The sequence below is a fragment of the Melospiza georgiana genome, chromosome 11 (genome assembly GCF_028018845.1).
Source record: "Melospiza georgiana isolate bMelGeo1 chromosome 11, bMelGeo1.pri, whole genome shotgun sequence".
In the NCBI taxonomy this organism is placed as follows: Eukaryota; Metazoa; Chordata; class Aves; order Passeriformes; family Passerellidae; genus Melospiza; species Melospiza georgiana.
The window spans coordinates 13,950,722-13,965,125 of record NC_080440.1 but is presented as its reverse complement, the minus strand read 5'-3'; the positions used below and the strand labels follow the sequence as shown (position 1 = coordinate 13,965,125).

The 14,404-nt window shown below is 38.9% G+C and overlaps 1 protein-coding gene across 9 annotated transcripts in view; it reads left to right on the top strand.

Annotated features, from left to right (window-relative positions):
• The window catches only part of CACNA1D (calcium voltage-gated channel subunit alpha1 D), a 169,537-nt gene that overhangs the window by 80,754 nt on the left and 74,379 nt on the right, over nt 1-14,404 (top strand). For 6 of the 9 annotated variants that reach the window (XM_058032083.1, XM_058032086.1, XM_058032085.1 and 3 more), the window contains exons 8-9: nt 322-425; nt 10,210-10,379. In XM_058032083.1, coding sequence (XP_057888066.1) covers nt 322-425; nt 10,210-10,379 — 274 coding nt within the window. The remainder of the gene's footprint in view (nt 1-321; nt 426-10,209; nt 10,380-14,404) is intronic. The other 3 variants (XM_058032089.1, XM_058032087.1, XM_058032082.1) reach the window with 1 other exon arrangement.

The following is a 14,404-nucleotide window of genomic DNA, read 5'->3' as shown; positions in this document are numbered from 1 at the left end:
AGCTCTCCTATAAATAACATACAAACACCAAAATTGGAGTTTAGATGTACCAGTACATATTCTTCATGTCCTTTTGGCAAAGTTATAAAAAATACAAAAAATTCTCATGCACTCATTTGGATGTTATTTCAATGAATCCTCTAAAGCCTCACATCTGCAACAAAATTTGGGTAAGTAAATTTAAACAATTATTCACTCACTTTTTAAAGATCTGGATAGGACATAAACTTTGCGTTGAACCTACGTGATCTGGCAGCTGCACAAAGGACTCTGCTGTTTAATGAATGACTGAATCATAACTTATTTCCTTGCGTTTTACAGGTAAATGATGCAATAGGATGTGAGTGGCCATGGATCTATTTTGTTAGTCTTATCATCCTTGGCTCATTTTTCGTACTTAACCTGGTTCTTGGTGTACTTAGTGGGTAAGCAGTTGAGTTAACATTGTGTATGCTACTGCTTCTTGTAAGATGGCCTCTGCATTGACTCCAGCTTCTCAGCAATGGCTTTTTTGCATGCACTTGAGACTCTTATGTCATCCTACCAGTGTTTGCTCTTTGGACTGAACTGTGTGATTTGAGTGCCTGTATCTGTCTTGACATCACGTTCACCATGCTTGCCAAAAATATTCATTCAGTGAGGCACTAATCTCCTTATTCTGTAATATTCCTGCAGAGAAAAAGATTCTGTGCACAGTGATGGGTGGTGCACCCATACAAATATCCTCCCCTGCTGTTATATACAAATGTCTTTTTCTGAAAAACCAACTTCTGCTCTTCTTCAAATAGTCATAGTGGAATTGGAATGTTATTTATGTTAACAGTTGCATATTTTGCTGAAAATATGGCAAAATATTTTTAATAAGTGCTTCAAGACCCGCCTTACAGACTGTGGTTGCACTACCCTGAGAGTGTTCAGTGGTTCCTGGGTTGTAGAGCTGTGAACTGCTGTGACAACCTGCACCAAGAGCTGGTAAATTCATCAATAGTAATGTATCAATTTAATATAGCTGCCAGTGGGAGGTTGTCACAGCTTTTTGTTGGTTTGTGCACTCCAGGCTCCAGCCAAGAACTAAAGCCATGTCAGTTCTAGCTGCATAATGTGCTTTAAAACTGTAGTTTATGACAAGAGCTTACCTGTTTTTCTTTTTACAAAGTCCCATTATGTGAAGTTACAACCCTATTTCCTTTGCCATTTCCTGATTTCTAACACACTTGAGCTTGGGAAGCTCCAGTCTATGGTAAAGATATTTTTTGATAAATATATAAAAGATCCAGCTATCATTCAAGTGCTGAAAAGAAAATTATTATGGTTGTATGCATTAGGTTTCAATTATACAGCAAACAATATTGCCCTGGCAATCTCAGGCAAGTTGTGCCATCTTTGTCAGCCAACAGAAACATTTCCCTTGCATGGTAAGCAGCCTGACAGTGCAGGGGATGGTGTCATCAGGATGCTGATAGTGTCTGCAGCCCTGTTCATGGTTTTGCCACACTATCTGAAAGAAATGATAAAATGATTATTATATTCCTGGAAAGCAGATAAGCAAACGATAAGATTTCCAGGCGTTGATGTAATTTCATTACAGGAGCACTTTTATTAGATGAGTGGTTTTACACTGTGCTTTTTAAAATATTTAGCCATTTATCTGTGACAGATTACTGTTGCACACAGGAAACCAGGGAAAGTATAGTTTTGCCCGCTTTATAAAGCAGATGTTTAAAAGAAATACAGTAGTGCTAAAACAACACTGCTGATTTTTACATTTAACCTTGTCCTTCCAAGGACAAATGTGTAAATGTGTAAATTGTTGCAAAACTAAGGGCCCAGCTTTCAGCCACCCTGGAAAATGAAATAAGAAGAAGGACAGATAAATGATGGTAGTTACAGTGTAATTTATTTCTTCTTTTGATGCTGTTACCTAACGTTGCTGTGTGACTGGCCTTTCCACTGAAGTCATTACAGGATTAGGCTCTCACAGTTCCTTCTCTGGCCCTTAAGAACATCACAAGCACCAATTAATTTTCTTCCTGTCCTGTGAAGATGTCTGGTAACAGATAATGAATATTCCTGTTTTTCCTTCCATGACTTGAATTGTTATTGGATTCAGTCTTTTCTGTTTTTATAAAAAAATTACAGGGAAAGTGACACCAAATTTGGTGTTTTGTTGCACATATTAATTTCTTTTCCTGAAGTCATGGAAATTTAGAGAGACTCTAATGAATCAGCTTAACATTTGATTTAATAAGCTTAAAATACTGTGTGAAGTTTTCAACATTATGATACATATATTTTTTGGACTATGGAATAGTTTTTAGCTGCTATTCCAATACAGGGGAGAGGTGTCACCTTGTCCTTGGGTTCCTTCCTGCAGACAAGAAATCACCACTCATTTCTAGGTTTTGTGTGATCCATGGATCTCTAATACTCCTCACAACCGTTGCTGGCTTCCCTTGGACTTTCAGTGCACAGAAATGGCAGTGAAAAGAGGGATGCGAAATCTCCTTATATTTATCAAGCCATTAATTGCTAAATTAATTTTTCTGCCATAGTGTCAGCCAGGGTCAATTGAGTGCTCAGGGTCCTTGATGAATTGTCTGAATCCATGTTTGCCCTAAATACATGAAAGAGCCTTCCTAAAACTCCAATTTTTTGTTTTCTTTCTGGAGACAATGACATTGGAGGGCTGAGACACGTGATGTATAAATATCACCAAGGACTGACATTGAAAGTGCAAGGAGAAAGGAGATGCTGCTAAAAGATACCAGTCAGAGCAAACTTATGTTTGGTAGGGAAGTGAAGAGAATGTCCTGGCATACTTGTTTGAAACTATGGCAAACAAGGGCCAGTGTGGAATACTGTTACTCTGATTTATTTTAAGCAGTATATGACAGTTCTATATAAAACATTTTCCCCATACTTTCTGTTTAGAGCTCCAAGTCTAAATTTTATGCCTAAATTTGATGTACTAGTAAGATCCAATGGATGTTTTTGTGTTTCTTAGTAGAATGATATTTTTCATCCTGAGCCAATCATTGAATAAATAACACATAATTTTTTTTTTGTTTTATTTAAAAGTTATTAGCTTTTATGTTCTATACTCCTCAAACCATAACACAAAAACTTGGTTTATGATAAATCCACATATAAAGTTAAATTTTACTAGACCAATCAAATATCAAGAATGCAAAAATTATGCCAACTTACTTGAAAAGCATGGCTCTGCATACAGATTTTGAAATTGGAATCTGAATGCTTAATACCTTTTCTGTATTGTTACTTCCTTTATATCAGGTTACTTCCTTTATATCAGGTTACTTCCTTTATATCAGGTTGTGCCGTGTACATTTTAATCTGTTTGCTGTTTTTGATCTGTTTGTTGTTGTAAAATATTCAGTTCTTCTCTTTGCACCCCTTTGTTATTCTGTGACCATCTGCCCCTTTGTAGTTCTGTAATGCCTCTTGTGCACTGCATGTTTGATGTATTTAGGTACTGTAAAATGGATGAGAATGATGATTTGGCAGATATTTTGTTTTACATCTAGCTCTTTCTGAAGGTGAGTATTTCCTGGTGATCCATGTCAGTCTTGCCTGCAGAAGGTGACATTCTTAAAATACAGTTCATATTTTTAATATCAGTAGTGTAAATGAACAGAAACAATGCGTGTATGGAATCTGCATGTGGTAAATATTGTGATTTCTGCATGGAAGCTGACTGTGGAGATTTTTTTCCAAAGTAATTCCATTGAATAACAAGGATGGAGAGAATTCATAGGCTTGAGTTAATTCAGCTTTTTCAAAAAACTCTAGAAAACTCTTTTACTCTAGAAGTATTCACATTACTCTATAAGTAAATTCTCTCAAGGCATGAAATACTAGGCATAGAAACTGGGGGCTCAGGACAGGGCTCCTCCAGATATTCCAGTGTAAAAGACCAGAGCCTAGAATGGCTGTTGGTGCCAAAGAGGGAGCTGAAATTGAAGGTTAGAAATTATAAGGTTAAGGTTATTAGAAAGTTAACAAATAATGATCAGGGTGGAGATACTCATCCCTCCTGAAAGCGTAAAAAGTTAAAAAAAAAAAAAAAGAAGCCCAAGAAGTTAAAATAGGCATGTCAGTAATTCAGCATGCATTAAACTGGTTTGCTATGAACAGAGGAAATAAATTATTTACCAAGAGGCATGGCTTTTAATGATGCATGATAATCTATTCCTGAAGATAGTCCTTATCATTAGGAGATGGGTTCTGCTGATGGCATTTTCTGCTCAAGGCATTAGGATTTCTTTGGGCAGCCACAGGAACAAATAAACCTTTCAAGCACACTTTAATAAATTTATAAGTTGAATTTATTGCCTTGCAAAAGGACATCAAAACATAGGCTTTGACATGTCCTTACATCCTCCTGCATGTGATCTTGCAGATTACTAAGTGAATATTAATTTTTTTCAATTTGTTTTCCCCAGCAATATTTGTAATGTACAAAGTGATTCTAAAAACTAAGGGTGTGTACTCATCCACCCCAATCTCCCAGCAGTATCTGTCAATTAATGTCATATAAATTATGTTGGTGCAGATAAGCTTATACACCTAAGAACTGTTGTCTGCAATATATATGGGAAAAATCATAGAAAAAGACATTTGAATAATGATTCACCAAATAGAAAATGGCAGTAAACTGTCATCCATAGCCTTTCAGCAAAAGGAAAATGAACTGGTTTTGGCAGAGATCCTTTTCACAGCAGCAGGAAGGCCTAGTGAAAAATACAAAATAAAAATTATTGCTGAAAATTTAACTCCTTCCCATAGATAAACTGAATATATTTTGAAAACAAGGAGAGAGACTTCAGCTATAGATCTCAAGAAGTTATAAGCTGAAGCGGGGTCATTTAATTTTTGTGTCTTGGTGAAAGTAAAATTTTCCTTTTGAAAGCAAATATTATATTTGAACAATCAGTTGGATATACTAACAATAATTTATCAGCAAATACTTTCAGCTGTATACAGCAGAAGACTGCTTTAGACAGAAACCACTAAAGCCAGGCCTGTAGTCTTGAGTAAGAGCTTGGAGGGAACTGATTTTATTTCAGTCCTGTCTGAACTCACCACACCAAGGTGTTTTAGGGATTAGTGCTGTGGGTGCTCGGTGGGAACAAGCCCCTGGCAGGGAACAACCCACGGCTGCTTCACAAACCCATGGAGAGGGCACAGACCAATGTCAGGGGATGGCAGCCTCTGGTGCTGGGCTCGCACCTGCCCCTTCTTCTGCCCACAAATCCTGAGTGTCCTGGGCCAAATAGGGCTTGACCCAGGAGAGGAGGAGCACATCTTAATGTGCAGATCTAATTAACCATGGTCTGAAACAGCAGATCTCGGTTTTGGTGCTCAAATGGTTCCCTGTCTGTTCCTACCAATGATCCCATTGCACTCCTGGGCACTCTGGCACAGTAAGGCTGGACAGGCCCTTGCTGCACAGATCTGCTGGAGGTGTGGAATGCACGTTTTGGTAATTGCTACCCAACTGCACAGAGATAGCCATGGATAGGCAATACCGGTTTGCATTTCCCCATCAAGGGCCCAATGCTCCTTGCTCAAGGAAAATTCCTGCTAGGACTTTTTGGTTTTGCCCTAGAGTAATAATTCTAGTGTTCAGCCTGTGAGGTTTTTTTCCCCTAAAAGAAAGGGTGACAATGATGTGTACAAATCTTCTGTATTTAAAGGTGTGATGTTACTTAACCTTTTTATGTCTCTTCACATCTGTTACACTTTACACCCAGCTGTAAGCTGCTGTCCCTGCTTATTTGTACACTTGAAGTAGTTTTAGTTCTCTTTAGATTCTACTGATTTGTTGGTTGGTATGGTTACCACAGTGTGAAACCTCTCCTGCAAGTCTGGTGCCCAACACTGTACTCCTGTGAGTACATTTTTGTTATTATGTGACTGTTCTCTGTGAATAAATGAGTCTGGGATGTCTGGTTGGCAGTTCTACATATAGAATTAGCTTAACACTTTCCACATAGCAGACCTTGTGTGCAGTGAGCTCTGTATGCAGGAGATTCACTTTCCCTCCCACTGCATTTGCAGTGACACAAAAGGGCAGGAATATGGCTAGCAAAGGGTTTGTGTCCTGATTTATGCTCTGATATCAAAAGCAACTGTTTGTTTCCCATCATCAATGCCTAGAGAGACGCAGGAATTTCAGCAACACTCCTGCTGCTGTGCAGGCCCCCTGACGAAATGTCCCTGGCCTTTAGCATGGGAAAGCTTTCAGCTGGTAGGAGGTGGTGGAGGTGTCTCTAGTTATTATATCTATGAATATATAGAGAGAAGGGAGAGTGTACCAAAAGAATTTCAACAAATTGCCTTAGGATTTTTGGTTAATATGACCCTGCCTGTAATTGAAGGTGTGAGAACCAGGGAGATGTAATTGAGTCCCAGCAGGCACTCCCTGCTGCCACTTCCACCTTGTTGCATCAAGCCATTCCTGAGTGATGCACACCAGCAGGGGTTATTTCACTCTGCTGAAGAAAGAAAAATCTGGCATGATTACCCCAGACTATTGAAGCATGAATTCAAGCCCTGCATTTTATATGCTTCTGCCTCAACAACCATTGATGATGATGGTGTTGTGCCTGAACAGAGAAATGAGATCATCTTTCTGCTAGGAGACAAGGAATTTTTGAGCAACAGAAATAAACCCTGAATTTTATATAGTGGGTTAATTATCACTAAAAGTAAACGAGATTATGTAAATTAGTCTCCATAAAATGGTTTATTTTGCAAGTGATGTCTCTATTGTGCTGCAAATGCAGCACCACTGCCCAAAATGCTTTCAAATATCAGATCCAGGTCATTTTATCAAACCAGAATGAAATACGTGTTTCAAAGTTAGCTCTTAGCACAGGCATTTGTGAAACCAAATATTTACAGAGCTTAAGTCCACTTACTGCAATTAATGTGCAGTTTCTTGAGCCTGTCAGCTTCAGAGGCTGCTGGCCTGAGTGCTGGGTTGATGACAGGGAGGCCAGTTCAGGCCACCAGTCTGACCACGTCAGTCCCTGTGCTGCCTACAGAGCTGAAAGCTTTTCTTTATTGCCCTGGACCCACCCTTCCCTCTCCCCAGCCATGAAATGCTGCACAAGCAGCTGTCTTAGTCCTCCTTCCAGGAGATCAGACAATGTCCATGTATCTTTACCTAAATATTCAAGTATCTTTTTGTCCAGATGTCTTTGTGAGAAGCTTTAAAGAGCCAACATCTCTCCCCCTTCTCACCCCCATCATCTTTTTCAAATAGCTTATTTCTTGGCCAAGAAAAAGAGATGCTTTTGTTTTGCCAACAGGAAATTCATTACTTTCCAATTCTATTAAATTCTCCTTTCTTATTCATGGCATTCCCCTAAAAAGGAGTATGTACATATTTGTCTGAGGGATATCCCTTCATTGTGGATGAGATAGAAAAAAAATACCCTAAAGCCAGATTCTTCCCTCCCCTGAAGAAAATTACCTTCTCACGTTTTATAGTTCCTTATAAACAAATTTTAAAAATAAAATTGAAATTTTTAAATATCATGGAAATGAGCACCCTTGCATCTCCCCCTACTGATAAATGGCAGCAGCCTGTAGCAAGGCAGCATCTGACTTCTGTGCAGCACTAAAGGAAAAGGTCAGAATCAGCTGTGTATATAAAACTAGGTTTAATTCTCTGCATGCAGCTGTTTCAATGTGAAGTCAAAGAGCAGTTCAGCCATGGGTGAAGTTCTGTTCAAAGCATCAGCCTTGCCAGCTGATTAATTTAAAAATTATTTTGTTCACTTCACTCTATATAATAACAGCAACTTTTGTTTTACTTCACCCTCATGCATCACATCTCCTTTGAATTAATAAGAAATACCTGAAGGACTATAAATGAAAAGCACATGAATACTTAGTAAAAGCCAGCAAGGCTTGCTACTTCTCATTTCCTGCTCTGCCATGATAGCTTTCTCCAGAGATGCTGCCTGTGGGAAGTGAGTCATGAGCACGCTGCCTCAATCAGGTGGAAAGGACAGGCTCTAATCCTCTCTCTGAGAGAAGCTTAAACCTGGCATTCCTTAACCCAAACGGTTTCTTATTGACTTGTGGAATTACTCTGGTTATTTTTTAGAGTGACTATCTTTCAGAGAGCTCTTTACAGCTCTCTCTCTCACTGGTGTTTTTGTGAGGGGATGGCCTCTTGCAGGATCTGGTCCTGGATGGGAGGTGAAGGGGAGCAAATGCAAAGCAAGCACTGGCATTCTTCAGCTTCATTACAGTGCCATCAGATGGAACAGGATGATCCCCATGTGCCAGGCTGAAATGCTGTGGAATTAAGTCCTCAGCTGGAAAAGATGTAGTGCCTGCCCCTTAGCATTTGCAGCAGAAAACTGTGTAACTTCTGCAACATAACATTAAAAAACCTCCAGCATCTCGGTAGTTGTATGCAAACAGCTTAACACTTAAATTTACTCATGTCATCTAAATACTAAATTTTTTCTCTGACATGTTTAAAGACTAAAACAGCTAGTAAAAATAAATAAGATGCCCCCTGGAGAGATTATGTCTTTGTAATTCTAAACAAACAGTGTATATCACCAAATTGTAATATTATTTTGAAAGATGGAGACTTTCTGTTACTCTATTCTGCTTTCTTAGGGCAATATTTTTATTGCTAATTGTTTGACTGTCTTAAAATATTTTTGTCTTATGTGAATTTTATAATATTTTCCACTTGAGAAAGGGTATTACTGAGTGGTTCAATAAATTTCCCCTTAAGAGAATATTAGCTAGGGAATATCTTCAAGTGAAATTTTCCAATAAAGAAAGGAGTTGTAAATTCATGGAAAATGAAATTGCTCTAGGCTTTTCTTAAAGTATAATTTAAGCCCCATTGTAAGATTAATGTGAGTAGCGATAGGACGAGGGGTAAACTGCTTAAACTGAATGAAGGTAGTTTATATCAATATTAGGAAGAAATTCTTCCCTCTGAGGGTGGTGAGGCCCTGGTACACGTTGCCCAGAGAAGCTGTGGCTGCCGCACGCCTGGACGTGTCCAAGGCCAGGTTGAACAGGGCCTGGAGCACCCTGGGGTAGTGGAAGGCATCCCTGTCCACTGCAGGAACATGGAATGGGATGAGCTTTGAGGAGCGTCCCAACCCAAACCCTTCTATGATTAACATGTTAGTCAGAACAAGCTTAACTTTAAATACTGAATTGTGTGTAGTTAGAATACGGTCCAAAAGATCCGTGCCTGCCCCTAACACTACATATTGATACTCGGATGAACTGGAATGTGTTGGTCCTTGTAGCAAAGGAGGTTTCTCATTTGGAGCTGGGGAATCACACCAAAAGTTGTAATAATGTTGGCATGTGAGGTGTTGTGGGAGGGAGAATATAGAATATAATTGTTAGTTGTCTTGAGTTTTATGTCATTCATGGAATCTTAGATTTATGGGGCAGTTAAGGTTGAAAAAGACTTTTGGAGGCCATTTTATCAAATCTCCTCATCAAAGAGCATGATTTCATTACTTTTATTATCATTCCATTATAATTCAGGGATTGATCCCAATCCTGAACTAAACTGGACAGACAGTACAATACATTGTCTTGAGATTGGGGCAGTGAGATAGAGGATTACGTTTCTGTTTCTGATCTGTGAGGACTTCTAGGTTCTGTTGCAGGGAGCAAATTTCCAGCATCACAGGAGTCTGTGTGTGATATTAAGGGAGAGCCCAAAAGTGAGGCTCTGTATGTTTGGACATGGCCAATGAACTGTGACTGGGAGAGGAAGGATTTTAGAACAGGCTACCGGAATTTTCTTTTTACTGAAACTTAATACTTAAATGTGAAATTGCTTCATTATTGCAAGCTAGTTTCTGTTTGTAGATAAAAGAAATGTTGAGATCTGTATAGAAGAGCAGTAACTAAATGAGAAGAATAGACTCTTCCCTTATGGGAAGTGTCAAAAATACTGCTTAATTTTTGATTAAATCATAAAAGCTCTGAAAGTTGAGATGTGAGGTGGTAGGGATTTGCCATGACTTCTTTGCACCTCTACCTTGTTTTCAAAGCAGCACTCCAATCTTTGGTGTATTTTCTATGTCACTGTGCTAATCTGCAGTGTCAAGACTTTGCTCAAAATGCCTGAGAGTTTGTCAATCAGTGGTTTTTTTTTTCTGCTTTATCTGCATTTGATAGGGAATTTTCCAAAGAAAGGGAAAAAGCCAAGGCCCGAGGGGACTTCCAGAAGCTACGTGAAAAACAGCAGCTTGAAGAAGACCTGAAGGGATATTTAGACTGGATTACCCAGGCAGAAGACATTGACCCCGAGAATGATGAAGAGGCTGATGAAGAAGGCAAAAGGAACAGTATGTATTCCTTCCTCTCTGCTTCTGTGGGGACAGTTTGGCTCCTCCTGGGGGTGTTGCACCGCAGGGAAGGCAGCCTGGCCAGTGCTCTCCCTTTCCCACCTTGCAGAAGTGTTGGTTAGCAGAGCAATTGTCTGTCAATATGGAGATGCTGAGTCATGGAAGGTAATTTGGAATCTTACAACAAAATTCTGCTTGGGGTGTCCATGTATGAATCACTGTCTGCATTCAGTCACTGCTGAGATTTATAAACTTTGCTTTATTCGTGTTCTGGAAAGAGTTAGTGCAGAGAAGCCATTTGCCATTAAGTCTTATTGTAAATCCTTAGAATGTGTTTTCCTGTGGGTGCATACAAGGAAAACAATAATGATATAAAGTGCTTAAAAATATGACCAAAGTTACAGTCAAGAAATAACCTTGTGCTAATACTGAGGATGTTTTGTTGTTGTTGTTGAAATAGGAAAACAACATTCTGTGTCTTTCTTTTTGATATTCAGAATACAATAGAGAATATTTTTTACTACCTGTCTTAACTGGGTGTGCAATAAATGAAATCTTGTTGGATTTTCACTTGACACTAAGAAATATAATTTATGATGTATTTATTTAACAGTAGACTGTTAAAACTAGATGATTTATCTGGTAGTTTGATATTCAAGCATATTGAAGTATGATAGACAGTATACTATCTCTGTATTGCAGTGATAGTAGTAGTTTTTCAGAATCTTTGAGTTTCAGAATTTTATAATCCTGTAGTTCACAATAAAAACAAAGTATGGAAGTATGGGACTGTGTAACTGACTGGAAGGACACTGTTTTTATGAGAGGCTGCAAGGGAAAATGTGGGTTGACGTTGATTCCTGCACCACTGGAAAGGAATAATTTATGTCTATTGGAAAATATGTTGCACCAATAGAATTTTTATCTAGAACAGAGCAAAAAAAGCCAGAATTCACAATACTTAGTTATTGCTAATTATGTGTGGAAGGAGTGCATAAACTCTGGGTTTGAGTACTAGTATAAAATCCTAAGCCTGAGATGTAAAAGATGGCACATTTTATGGAATAAATACGTTTGTACAAGGCTGCTGTGTAGAATTGTAGGTGATGCTGAGTTTGCACAGTGTTGGATGACTGGGTTGTCAGCTGTGGTGCCAATGGACTGGGTTTACAGGTAAAATCCCAGGAACCTTTTTTGTCCTGTTCAAATTGGTTGTCTGTTAATAGGCTACAAAACCCCCCCCATTTGCTCTGGCATTCCTTAAACAGCTTTGAGGGCATACAGATAAAAAATACTTTGCATATCTACTGAGTTTGAAAGAACTTTTATATCTAAGCTATAAACTTAGGCATAATTTTAGGCTAAGTTAAAGGTTGTAGAAGACTTGCAGAGTGAAAATAGAAGGAAAGTAATTAAAAGAGCTTTAAGAGAAATGCCAAGAATTTAATTTCAGGCAGACATATATGCTTTTGTGTGGAAATTTACAGTGAATAGGCAATCTCCTAGCACTCCTGGATTTATGCACATGTCCTTAAATGTGTGGCTTGGTATTCCAATGTTAATATCAATTACAACACCCTCTAAAGGAGGAAGGGTTGCTGAGATGCTCCACCTCCTTGCATTTCAGATATTTTTAGGTAATAAATTTAGATGAAATATATTGGTGATTTTTTTTCTTGAGCCATCTTGGAAGCATGAAGTAGAGCTGGGTCCCAAGATATTCAGAATAATAATTTTCAGGCTTCTAGACAACTGTGTCCCTGCTTTGAATATCTAAACCTCTGGGTGATCCAGATTACTGCTGGTTTATGGAGATGGATGAACACCATGGTGCTCCTCAATGATGTAGAAGAGCTCTGGGTTTGGGATACACAAGATTTCTGTGGCAGGCAAAGGCAGAGATTTCAAAGATGGTTAAGTCAGTGATTAATAGTTTCTCATGTAATTGTTTAAAATTGTAGTTGAGATTCCTACAATGCCCCCTCAACATTTGAAAATTTCTAATCAGAAAAGTCATTAAGTAATTTATTTATAAGTCCTATATATTTGTACGTCTCTGCTGCTGATAATGGGCAGATATTCAATGCTGCTGAATAACAATACCTTTTAATTACTAGAATTGTAAACATGCCTTTAGTGAAAGTTGGAAATCTTTATTATTGATTATCCTGAAGCCAATGAAAAAAAAACTTCCATTGCCTTCAAAGCACTGCGAATTTAGCTCAGAATGCGAGGAGCCGTGAGAGGTGAGGGGTTTAGCTGTGACAGTCGTGCTGCCGGTGATGTCGGTCTGTTCTGCCTAACCTTGCCTGTGTTGTGTGTACGGACACGTTTTTGTTTTTTGCGTTGCGACTGCTGCCACCTCCCGCGTCACTGCTGGGATTACATGTGCTTCCCCAGGGCTTACACTGGCTGACTTAATGGAAGACAAGAAGAAAAGCAGACTTAGCTGCTTTGGCCGTTCTTCCAATAAACATGGTAAAACGTGCTCGGATTTGCAGTTGAACTTTTCTTTTGTGCCCATACTGCATTGGATGTGGTAGCTTTTGGGAGCACAGACTGTTTGCATTTCTCTAACCCAGGCACAGCCCTCTAGCATGGAACCCCTTGTGCATGCAGACCTTCCTCCTGGTTGAAGTGCATGTTTGAAATAGAGGTGCTCTGCTCTACCTCCCTAAAACAGTGTTTAATCCATTCACATTTCCCCTGAAGTGTCTTTGTCTGTGGGTGTTCTTGAAGAATAAGTTTTCTTTTTCAGAAGTCAGGTAACCCAGATCAAAAGTGTATTTTAAATTTAGGCATGAAGAAAGTAATAAAAGTATTTTACAAGTTTTTTAATCCATCATAGTGTAAGCTTAGAAGAGCATGATAGTACTTACTATTTACTTTTGATACTTATGATGTAGAATCTAACAAAACACAACAAGCTTTTACTGTATCTCCTTTTGTTGTTGATGGTTTTGTTTCTGTAGTTTGTTTTATCCACTTTTCCCCACCCACAAGGAAGATGGAGGTTTACAGTATGATAATTATTTTCAAATCTGCCTGTTTTAATACTGGCAAATGTCCTGTTGTGACATGAGCAGAGTTGCAGTAGTTAGGAGATCTAATTTTAGTCCTATCTGCAAGTTATTTGACCAACTAGATTTTTTGCTGTCCTAACAATTCCTATTGTAGCCCAGACTGAGTCTGGTACTCTCATCCATTACTTTAGAGAATGTAGAATTCTAAGTCAGAAGTTGCTGGGGCCTGATAGACTCATTTTGTACAAACAGTGAGTCTGCTTTAAATTGTTTGTGCAGCTGTTGCATATAGATATATACATATCACTGTCTGATAGCTCCCTCAGTTCTGCGTGCTTAAATAGCTTTCCTATAAAATTGTGAGAAGACAATAACAGTTTTACTTTGAACTAGCCCTTAGATGAGCAGATTCAGGTTCTGATGTCTGTGAGGACCAGCCTGGCACTGCCTGGCACCTGCTGTCACCTGCTGGCAGTGGCTGCTGTGCCAAGCCTGGTGCCTGACCTTGCAAGCCAGAGGCATCCCAAACTCATGGGCACTGACTTGGATTCCTCTGCCTGGCAGGGCAGGTGCACCTTTTGTGAGTAGGGTTTTTCCAAAGTACAAATTAATGGCCTAAGTTTATTTCTTCCTGAGACGATTATGCTGATCTGAGGAGTTGAAGCTTAGACTGTCTCTGGATTAGAAACACCACACTAAATATTTTTCTTTGTATACCCTGTACCTGTATGTCCATTAAAGCAACATGTGTGTAGACTACGCAACATTTCCAAGGTTCTCAGCGTCATCCTTCAGTCTACAATTGGTTGGTTCAGTGATGCTACTACAACAAAACCCAATTTATTTGCTCTCTTTCCACTGCTATGCAGCCAGCCTTATATTGCTTTTCCATTTGCCTATAAAAACAGAGAGCCCATAAGAATGATCTACAGCAACATTAAATCTGCACTATGAAAAAAGATATCTTGCTACACTATCATGGAGAACATCTTCCAAGCAGAC